An 11,453-nucleotide genomic window follows, 5' to 3' on the forward strand; every position below is an offset into this window, starting at 1 on the left:
GGAGTCTCACAGTTTCCATGCAACACAAACGATCAGGATGGGGTCTCGGCGGCTTCAAAGATGTTAATTTAACATCTGAAGACAGGAAATTAAGATTTAAAACATGTAATCATTCTAGATAAAACAGGCCTATACTTTAAGATCATAATGAGGACTTCCCACGTGAGAGAACACTGGATACGCTTCTTGTTCGCCTGCTATGTGTTAGGTATGTACGCTTCTTACTATTACATTTCATGAATAGTGATGCTTAAAAAGCAATATTTTTGAGCACAATTTATTAAAATCGCCCAATATGTCGACTATCTTAAGTATAAGAATGCTTCAGTAGTGAAGTGTTGAGAACCATTTCTTTGGCAGAACAAAGGAACTAGCCTTAAGAAAAAACGTGTACCTTGCTCCACCTCCCCCTCCTGCTTTTTAAAAAGTAAAAATTTAGACTAAAATTTAATTAAAAAGTTAGACCAAATCTGCCCCTCCATAATGGGTTATACTGCAGTATATTGTGGATATGCAAACGCCCCATACTGTCTGAAATTAAGTAGGTGCAGGTAGGTGAGAAATACAGGGCTTGAATATAAAAAGAATAGCGTATATTTTAAGTGCATATGGCCTGAACTAGAGAGAGGGAGAGAGAAAGAGAGAGACTAAAATAAAGACTAGATGACCAGCAAAACAGAATGTACGTGTACTACATTAATAGAAGACTGATTAGCCCAGAAATACACCGTTGTGTTAGGTTTTAGTTTTCATCTGCATGGAAATTTTGTTTTAATTTACATATAGCAAATTAAGTACAACTGACACTCCTTACCTTTCAGTCAGTCACTCGTCCTAATTTAAATGTAGGTAAAATATAATCTACAGTGCCCTCCAAAAGTATGGGAACAGTAGAGTGAAATTTATTATTTCTGCCAGATACTTAAGGCGTTTGGATTTGCGATTAAAAGATGGACCTGAGACAAAAGTACAGACAATCTGATTTTATTTCATGGTATTTCCATATACATACATATGTTTTACCATTTTACAGAAACGGCTCTTTTTATATTGAGTTATTGGTAGAATTGCACAATTCAAATAGAAAGCACTTAATTTGAATGAAAAGGCTAAAGCAAACTGGCTTGCTGTAGCTAGCTTGCTCAACATGAATAAATTAAAACAGAAATCTCTCCTAAGTTTTTTAATATTATTAGCCTGTGTGGCAAAGATTTGTTTTGATTATTTGCAGCTCATTTTATCCTGCTAATCCTGCTATTTCTTCATGCTTCTGTTACAAGTGTCATGATAAAATTGTGAAGGACATGCATTTATTGTGGCAAAAATAGTTATTTTATCAGAACGCAAGTGAATTAGTGTAAAATCCTGTATTCCAAAGACGCAGCATTCCATGGGCTAGCACGACCACTGATGTATTTATTTCCACAACCATCTAATTTTTGTTGATTTAAGGAGCGGTTGAATTATTAGCTGAGATGAGTCAAAACGGACTTTGTTGGCCTTTTGACGAAGTCACAGACCAAACTAATGATAACAACAACAAGATTAAGCATTTATTCTACCCTGGGTTTTGTATGAGCAATTTTCTATTCGTAAATCAGAGCTTCCAAAAAAGTTAATTCACAGAACCAAACGTGTTCACATGCATTGAATCATGGGAATTTCTTTTTTTCAAAGAGGTTAACGGGGATCACAGATCTGATCAGTTCCCTTGTGTTACAAGTTTAGAAAGAACCAAAAACGACACACTCTGATGGCTAGCTATAAATGCTCGTTTGAATTTCAATATTGACATTGGCATACTTTTATTGATTCACCTGCGAAAGAAAAACGGCAGATTGTAGTTCTGGACCATATTGATTCAGAGAAACTCGTTTGGTCATGTGATGTGAGGAGTCCATCGTTCCTAAAATAAATACGAAATTTGAGGGATGGAATTTCATAGAATAGATACGAATTTGTCGTCAGACCAGGTTGCAAATATGTACATATGTGTTTGTGTATAGAGCCATGGTGTGCAAATGATGTAACTACAAAAGGGAAACAACAATGTAAGTCATTTAATTCGGTGTTAGGCCACCACCATTTTTGATGAAATTGAATGCATTTGCTGGCTGGAATTTATGATCAACTAATCTTTGGTTACTCACCTATTTTACCTTTCACTTTAAATTAATGCACAGAGATCATAATCCTGGAGTATGTACTTTCTCCTACTGTTGCCACTTTACCTTAAATTCTGCTGACATGACCTTAGACCAGGGCTGCCCAAACCTGTTCCCGGAGATCCACCATCCTGTAGCACACCACTATCAACAGGTAGAGATCTTGTTGAGCTGATAATTAGGTGTGCTAAATTAGGGTTGATATGAAAACTCACAGAACAGTAGATCTCCAAGACAAGAGTTTCATAGCCCCAGACACTGTTTCCTGTGAAACATCGCTGAAACCCCTGCCAAATGTGGCCCAAAAGTTACTCCTCAAAAACAATTACCTTTTCAAAATCCCTGGAGTTTCCCTGTCCTGGCCATAATTATAGGCAAACAAGCCTGTCCATGATTCCTACAAGTGAGTGTGCATGCATGGGTGTTATTTCCTTCAAAAATAATGTAATATAATGTTCAGTAGATGAACCACACCTGTGGAGCAGTTTCTGCTTTGCATAAAGTAGATGTGCTGTTAATCATTTATCCAAGTGTTTTCATTTTGTGTTCACTCCCTGCATGTAGCATAGTGGTGCAGAAGTACATACAAAGCATGTTAAAACACTGAGCACTGTGGAGCTCTTACCAGATGGATGTCTCTCAATGAGAGACTAGTCTGGACGAACGCATGTACTTTCTGGGGCAAAAGGGAGGAGCCTCTGCCACTAAGAGCCAGCGTTAGCTTCCCTATTGGTTATTTTTTAATTAATTGAATTGGGTGCAGGTTTTTTTTTTGAGTTAATTGAACTGTCTCAGTGTGCCGGTTCTCCCCCCCTCGACACTCCCTGTTCCGTGTGTGCTGCAATCGAAGTCCTGACTGAAACACACCAGCAAAATGGACAAAGCTATTGAACTAACCCAAATTATCTGCTAAAAACAGAATTATGGACAAATTCGAAGAAGATTTTAATTCAATTATATCACAAATACATGGCTTGACTGTGTTGAAGGACCTTCAGCGCGTATGTTTGGATTCGCTGTAATGGAACAGAGATGTACTCGCTTTCTTGCCAACAGGATTTGGCAAAAAATTAATTTTTCAAGCGTGGCCTACGGTATGCGGTCTGCTATCAAATAAATACCCAGAAAATGGCCAGAAGAAGCAATGGTTTTGATTGGTTGCCTGTTACAATCAATACAATAATTCTGATTGGTTGGGAAAATACAACTATCCCGGGAAGGTTGCCTCCTTTGTTTATGCCTAGAACATCAAGGCATCGGCTCTGTTGAACGAAGTGAAAAAAGAGACTGGCTCACGAGGCTAATAAGAGACTAATGGGGACTTGACGTACCTCATTACCAGGTACTGTTGCCTTCTACTGAAACTGCAGTACCAGTAACGTTGCCTGTTTTTTAAAATTATTTATTATTATGAGAAAAAAAACTTCTCTCTAAGTAATTCAATTAGCATGAAAGACTATGTTCCGTGACTATTTCCCATGTTTTGAGCATACAATATAGTTCATTAACTGTGATATTTATTTATTCATTTATTCATTCATTCATTTCTTTTGATCATCTTTATTAAGGGTGACAATCATTTTGGGGGGCACTGTACAGTAGCTGTTCTGAATGCTTGGGTTTTCCCCTACTTCTACTTCTTGGATGGGAGCTCTGCAGTTGAGATGGGACATTACATTCAGTTACCCGAATGACTGACAGACCTCATATCCCCTTGCATCTACATGTTGCATCTTGCATGTTCTTCAGGAGTTGATTGCTTTTTGATAAAGTTTTACTCTACTCTGTCCTCTAAAGGTATTACTTATTGAGAACAATTGTGTCTAGAAAAGAAAAAATCAAAAATAGCTAAGCTTCTCCATTCTTCTCTCTGTTTTAGGGTACCGTCTGTCTTTAGCCCAGACACCAGAGCAGACCAAACAGATGAATGGCATTGTGGGAGGATCTGTCACATTTCCAGCTCCAGTGTTGAAAACTGGCACCCTGTCAAATAAGGATCAAGGAGCTGCAGCCATGGTGATGAAAGGCAGCAGTGACACAGAGCTTATAAAGCAGTTCACTGGCAGACTGCAGTGGGACAACCAGACTGGACTCTTCACCATCACACATCTGAGGACAGAGGACTCTGGGACATATATTGTGAACTGTAAAGAAGAACAGAGTAAACTCACATTTACGTTCCAGCTTGAAGTCTACAGTATGTTCTGTTTGTATGTGTGTCCACTTGAGTGTTGGTTATTAAATGATTTCTATGATGATTTTTAATTCTTTCATTGTTTTTTCCATTGTTGACTGGCATGTTGCTCTCCCTCTTTCAGAGAATGTGTCCTCACCCACAGTGACATGGATACAATCAGAGAGAAAGAACTGCTCAGTGCTGTGCTTTGTGGAGAATGGAAGAGAGGTCACTCTATCCTGGCTGAGAGATGGGGAGAATCTGTTCCACACCAGCAGCCCTGATACCAACACCTCTTTGTCTCTCCTTCTGGAGTTAGAGAGAGAGGGACACACCTACTACTGTGAGACAAAGAATCCTGTCAGCTCACAGCTCTACCGGCTAGACGTACCATCTAGCTGCACTGAGGATTCAGGTATGCTCTAATTCAGGGGTGTGGTTGCAGGTTTTTGTTTTAGCCCAGCACTTAGAGACCAGATTCTACTTATCAAGGTCTTAATTGAAAATCACGATTAATTAATGAGTTGAATCAGGTATTGTAGGTCAGAGCTATAACCAAAACACACAAATACACCTTTTTCAGATAAGATTGGACAGCCATGTTCTAAAAGAAAGAAAACTCCCAAATTTAGTAATATATACCAGATAAAGTCTGTTAGTTTTGTGCATACAATAAAGCTCATTATGTGTGTTATTTTGTACAGAATTGTATACATCTTTATGACGGATGCTATTAATTTTGGAGGGCCAGTGTACCTATACTTTTTGTACCTATACTTTTCATATTAACTAACAGTGTCCTTCTCAACTTATCTTTATTTAATCAGAAGTAATTTCTTTTTAACACTGTTGTGCATCTTATAAAGCAAGGCATGACATTAAACTGGGAGGTTACTGTCAGCATGTAGTTAAAATATGTTTACTTTGCATCATAATGAGCTAATATTCCATGAGGGGTTTCCAGTCAGGAATTTTCCCTGTTTGTATGTTTTCGCCAGGAGGCATTATGCTATGCCTGTTTTGACATCTTTGCTTTGCTTTGTGTTGACTAAACACTGCCCAGTGTTGTGGAAATTCCAGCTACCTGCCTAAAATAGATTCTCTCTGGAACCAGCTTCAAACCAGCTGGATACCATATGGGATTTGTTGATAGTCTATTGTCTGAACCAAGCTGGCCCACCAGCTGGACATGTCTTGCCAGCATGGTTGCTATCTCAACCATCTTGCTGCCAGCTTCACCATCTCCAAGCCGGCTGTACCAACCAAAAATCAGGCTGGAACCAAGCTGGAATTTCCACCAGGCCTGGAGAATGGGAGAGACACCATCCTGTCCTGGCAGAAAGAGGAGAAATCATGTCCTTCATCAACAGAACAGATCTCAATACCTTCCTGTCACTGCCTCTGGACATATAGGAGACTAACACCATACCTGGCTGTGTGGCTACAAATCCAGTGAATAACTAGACTGGTCAACTTAACATTGTCATGTTCTGTCCACATTATACATTTAAATACAATTCAGTCAATTCATGGTGGCTCACGCTGGAGACACCAAGAAGCAGCATTTCAGGTTGACTGATTTTAAGGGCTGTCCTAAATTCACAAAATGAATATGAACATGTTTCACTCTTAACTGAGTTAAGTTCTGTGGTGGAGAAATGTTTGCTGTGACCTCCCTCTGGGCAAAAAAAGTAACTCATCTTTCACCACACTTTTCTTTTTCATTTGCAGATAAGAAATTGCCTGTGCCTGATAGGGATTACAAAATCCCCCTAGTCGTGACAATGTGCTTAGTGCTTTGTATACTTGTGGTGGGATTTTTCTTGTTTTTGAAGAGAAGAAAAAAACATTTTGCACAAGGCAAGTACTCATTAATTTCCCTGTAAGAAAGATCTGTCCTTCAGCATACTGGTTCAATAAATCAAAATAATGTCAATCTTGTCCAGAAGTGGGCAAGGAGAAGTGTCTGTTTCTAGCTTCATGCCAATTTCTGACCTTAATTACGTAATTAGCCATATAATTTACACTGCCTGACATTTTAGCTACATTTCTTGATATATTTCATGAATGCCAGCCAAATGTTTTACTCAGATCTAATCTACGAGTGAACCAGCATTGGTGTATACAGCCAGTTAGCTCATTTAGCCAGGATAATTGGTAAAAACAAAAGCCTGCATACACACTGGCCCTCCAGGACCAGAATTTCCCACCCTTTGTCAGTGATCAGGTCAGTCACCCTGATATAGTCAGTTTTTTTTTTTTTTGGCATTTTCTCCCATTTTTATCCCCAATTAGTATAGTAATAATAATAATAAATTATAGTATAGTAATAATAGTAATAGTCATTATACCAATTCCCCGTGTGTTACATACCTGGTCGTTGCGCTGTCTTCTGTTGGTCTGGGGAGGGTGTAGACTACCACATGCCTCCTCTGATACATGTGGAGTCGCCAGCCGCTTCTTTTCACCTGACAGCGAGGAGTTTCACTGGGAGTGCGTAATGCGTGCAGAGGTTCACGGTATCTCCCCCAGATCCCCTCCCTGCTGAACAGGCAACCAATAGGAGTCGCTAATGCAACAATCAGGACTCATACCCACACCAGCTTCCCACCCGCAAACACTGCCAATTGTGTTCGTAGGAATGTCTGACCAAGCCGGAAGTTTGAACCCTGTTCTCTGCAGTGGTAGGTGAATAGTCAGTCATCTTGCCTCAAGTCTGTTTCAATGCCCAGATATTTATACTAAGGCTCAAGTGAAAAATCAAAGAACTGCATAACCAAAGACACTGTACCATCAATATGACATGTGACAGAGATAAGCGATACTACTTCACATCTGAACCACTGAAACACAGATCTCCAAAACTAGGCACACCTGTCTGTTCATTAAAATAATTGGAGAGGTTTACCGTTGGCAAACATTCCACTGCCAGACTGTATATTTACAGTAACCAAGTATCATTATGGGATCTGAACCTAGTATTATGGGATCAGTGAGCAGACATCAGGCAACAGGCTTTCTGAGAGAAAGCACATGAGCGTCTTTCTCATGGCAGTGGGAAGGAGGTGATATGGAAAGTGCAAATGAGACATATCTGTTGTGCACAGTCATCATATTCTCTCTGTTCTGTCTGTCTTTATATATATCTAGATACGGACACTTCAAGACAGAGGGCATCTGTTCATTATGCAGAGTTGAGTCATGGTAGTAACCAGAGTAACCAGGCAGAGACTCAGGTTAGTAAGCGACTGGTGGACACTTTCTCACACACTGCCATTGTATGTTAAAAGCTGTGGATGATCAGTCCAGAACATAGCATTCAAGTGTATGCTGCGTCATTCCTGATGATAATACGTATGCCCAATCTTGGAAATGGTTTACAATGTTGTGTTAAGTGCTTTATTTTTCATTATATCTAAAGATCCAATCTTTGCTTTTGATAAAGTAAAAATTAATTTCCCACAGTGCATTTTTCCTATCAGCTCTGTCACGTTATCTGAAAAGACTAAACATAGACAAAATGATTCAGTATTAAACTGCAGACTGCATGACACTAAGGGGGTTTCCATTACTGCTTCTGGGGATTTTACATTGTCTATGAACAATCATGACAACAGAGAAAGGCAGTTATTTTCTTTGCCAATTCTTCTTTGTACTCTTTCACCCTCCGGCCCATATTTATCCCTCTCTCTCTCTCTCTCTCTCTCTTTCCTCTCTCTCTCTCTCTCTCCCCTCTCTCTCTCTCTCTCTCTCTCTCTCTCTCTCAGCAGAACATCAAACTGACCACTGTGTATGATGAGCTCCAGCTGTGCAGAGTCTCTGCTGCTGCTGAACAGTGCTGACAGAGTGGAGTGTTCTCAGTTGGAATGTTTGTGTTGGTGCAGGTCTCTATTTGTCCTCACGCCCTAGGAAGGATACACCGCTTCACAGGAATAGCGCTGTTCAGAATGGCGGCATATCCAACTACATCGCTGGCTCTCAGTGAGACACTCCCCGTGGTGTGGAATTTAAACCTGATTCTGCCATCGCCTGGAATTGCACATAATTGGCCATGGAAATGTCCAGAGAAGGAAGCTGTACCCTTTCCTGAGAGGGCATGGAAATTATTTGAAAGGACAGCGTTTGCACTTAGGATTTCACTGCAATGTATTTAAAACATCATTTTTATATTAAAATATATTTCGAAGAATGAGAGCTGTGATGTGACTTCCGGTGACATGCAATGAAGGTGTATGTAAATCATCTTAATAACTAGTCTCTTGAGTAGAATGGACATTATGCTACTTATCCCAATTGACTGGTGTTCAGGATAAATTAACCTTACATTTCATACTGAGCTGCACAATTTTTTGTTTGTGGATTTGGTGTTGTTTTTCTTTTATTGTTATTATCCATCCATCCATTATCTATACCCGCTTATCCTTGGCAGAGTCACAGGGGGTGGTGCACAGGGCGAGAGGCAAGAATACACCCTGGACAGGCCACCAATCTATTGCAGGGCAGACACTCCATTCACATACTTATGGGCGATTTAGTGTCTACCTGCATGTCTCTAATTTGAGACTACCTGCATGTCTTTGGACTGTGGGAGGAAACCAAAGTACCTGGTGGAAACCCACGTGGACACGGGAGGAACATCCAAACTCCACACAGAAAGGCCCAAGCCGAGATTCAAACCAATGATCTTCCTACTGTGAGGTGACCATGCATTATTATTATTATTATTATTATTATTATTATTATTATTATTATTATTATTACATACCCGACAGTAGCTACAGTTTAGTTTAGTCTTAGCTGAAATTAAGGTGAATCTGTCTGTTTCTATTTGTCTTCTCTGTTAGCCGTGTAATTACATTAATTGGTTCATCGTCAATAGCTACATAGTAGAACCCAGACGTGTGGTCTCTCTTTTCTTTGGGTGAACTCTTCAACTTGAACTCCTACTAACTCCTTCAATCTTAAAATAGTTAATAGGTAGTCAGTAAATAACCCACTATTAGCTTCTTGTATTGCTCATAAGGTGATGTTATGCTTCCCTCTTTAGCACTGCTTGGAGTGATATTCACTGGTAGCCAAATTAGATTATTCAGCCACACATAATGCAACCAACACGCTAAACTTGTCTCTCCTTTGTTCAGACAAAGGACACACATGTACGCACACATGAACATGCATACACACACGCATACAAACTCCCATACCTTCTCCTACAGTAGGTACTTTATCAAAGACTGGTTGCTTGGATGTTATTGGCAGAAAAAGACCAGCTATTGCAATGCTCCAAGAATTCTTTTCTTCCGCCAATAATAAAAGGTGTTTCTCCGCTCATACATAAAAGATTTAAGTTGCCTATTTTTATGCCTCCGTGACGGCACAGCCGTAGCTGGAGGAATTATGTTTTCGGGTTGTCCGTCTATCCGTCCCGAAATTTCTTCAAATTTGGCACAAATGTCCATTTTGACTCAAGGATGAACTGATTAGATTTTGGTGGTCAAAGCTCAAGGTCACTGTGACCTCACAAAACAGTTTTTGGCCATAACTCAAGAATTCATACGCTAATTATGACAAAGTCTCACACAAATGGATAAAATGACGAAGTGCTGACATTTTATATCCAAACTGGCTACTGGTTGGCAGCGGCATACAACTGCGAGGTGGTATTTCTAGTTGATATGGGCTGTGATCAAGAAAGAGTCATGGCGTATTTACTGTAAACGAAACGTGTGATAAAAGGAAAGCACTGGTGAATATGCACAGTACACTGGTGAATATGCACAGGACACTGGTGAATGTGTGCAGTACACTGGTGAATGTGATGACTTTGATGAACTAATGGAGGAATCCAAGAGTCATCATTAAACTGAATGATGACTCTTTGATTCCTCTGTTAATTCATCAAAGAAATGTACTCTTTGCTGGTTATTTCAGCTGGCAAAATAATATGAGAAATAAGGTAGAAACCTCCACATGAACTTTGTGTTAATACATGTAATAAATAATAAATGGGTGGAAATCTAGTTTGAGAGATGTTTTGACCTAACCGGACTAGGTTAGGGCTTATGTCTGAGGAGGAACTTACTTTTCATGACACCTGGTCATAATTTTTGAAGATCATGCCCTGAATTGCTGCTTGTTGGGGCGTTTTCTTTGACAAATCAAGAAAGGCAATATAATGGATTATATGAGGGGAACAGGTGTTCCACTAATGGTATATTGTTTGTCCACTGAAGGGGGTTAGCCACCTGGTCTTTTACTGGTAGGCAAGTTTATTGTGATATTGTGTGAGCTTGGCAGCCACCTGCTCTTTTTATGACAGGCAAACGTGACTATTGGATACCAAACACATCTGCAATAAAACCGTAACTGTGTCCTGTTTTAAAAAAAAAATCATGTCTTTACCCTATGCTTTCCAGACCTGGGTCAAATACGTATTTGTTTTTGATTCAAATACCTTATTGTGCTTTATTGATCTTGTCTGGTGTATTGGAAGCAATGAAATACTCTCAAAAAGTGCAAATCCTGCCTTCTGGTCATAGTGGCAGGCTCAATTCACCAGGCAAGATCAATAGAGCACAGAAAAGTATTTGAATCCAAAACAAATAGACATTTCACCCACGTCTGATGCTTTCCCATCTTCCTGAAAAGATGTGCAGAGGTCCTGAAAGATAAATACATTTAAAATGAAAAGAAGAGAAGGAAAGAGATACAGAGAGAAAGAGAGAGAGAGAGAGAGAGAGATCATTAGTGAAGCTCACATCCTACCAGTGTTCCAAACATAAAACATAAACATTTTGTTGTCAGGCATGCAAATACATTTTAAGTGTTTAATTGTAATTTTTGCTTGTGTCAGTAATTTCTTTTTGTTGGTTCAAGTAAAACTCTTTTAACATCACTATGAAGACTCAAAACATAGACCACATGAGAAGGTGAGCTGGTCTCCACCTGTTCACAGGGAAACCACCCCTCCCCCCAGTGCTGGGTCTGTGTTTTTCCACTGAGGCTAACTGCCCGTTGCTAGATGAGATAATACTTTGTTAGTTTAGTGTAACTACTATCTCGTGCAAATCGGTGGTTGTTCCCCCCCCCGAGGCACAAGCTAGGCAGTAGAA

At 39.7% G+C, this 11,453-nt stretch overlaps 1 protein-coding gene across 3 annotated transcripts; it reads left to right on the top strand.

Annotated features, from left to right (window-relative positions):
* On the top strand, positions 1-9,670 carry LOC118227938 (SLAM family member 5-like). 3 transcript variants are annotated; one of them, XM_035419028.1, is made up of 6 exons: positions 1-208; positions 4,045-4,362; positions 4,484-4,756; positions 6,073-6,201; positions 7,492-7,577; positions 8,109-9,670. In XM_035419028.1, exons 1-6 carry the CDS (start codon positions 148-150, stop codon positions 8,181-8,183), a joined length of 942 nt encoding a protein of 313 aa, XP_035274919.1. In that variant the 5' UTR covers positions 1-147; the 3' UTR covers positions 8,184-9,670. The 3 variants fall into 3 exon arrangements, with proteins under 3 accessions (XP_035274919.1, XP_035274920.1, XP_035274921.1); XM_035419029.1 differs by having other exon boundaries at positions 2-208; positions 8,112-8,671; XM_035419030.1 differs by lacking the exon at positions 1-208 and adding an exon at positions 3,426-3,507 and having other exon boundaries at positions 8,109-8,671.
* Positions 9,671-11,453: the final 1,783 nt, after the last annotated feature.

The sequence above is a fragment of the Anguilla anguilla genome, chromosome 5 (assembly GCF_013347855.1).
Source record: "Anguilla anguilla isolate fAngAng1 chromosome 5, fAngAng1.pri, whole genome shotgun sequence".
NCBI lineage: Eukaryota > Metazoa > Chordata > Actinopteri > Anguilliformes > Anguillidae > Anguilla > Anguilla anguilla.

Bases quoted from the DNA above. Each gene is read 5' to 3' on its own strand.
- LOC118227938 (XM_035419028.1), top strand. From the start codon at position 148: ATGAGGACTTCCCACGTGAGAGAACACTGGATACGCTTCTTGTTCGCC. The intron at 4,363-4,483 runs GTATGTTCTGTT...TCCCTCTTTCAG, and splicing joins GTTCCAGCTTGAAGTCTACA to AGAATGTGTCCTCACCCACA. The intron at 7,578-8,108 runs GTTAGTAAGCGA...TCTCTCTCTCAG, and splicing joins GTAACCAGGCAGAGACTCAG to CAGAACATCAAACTGACCAC.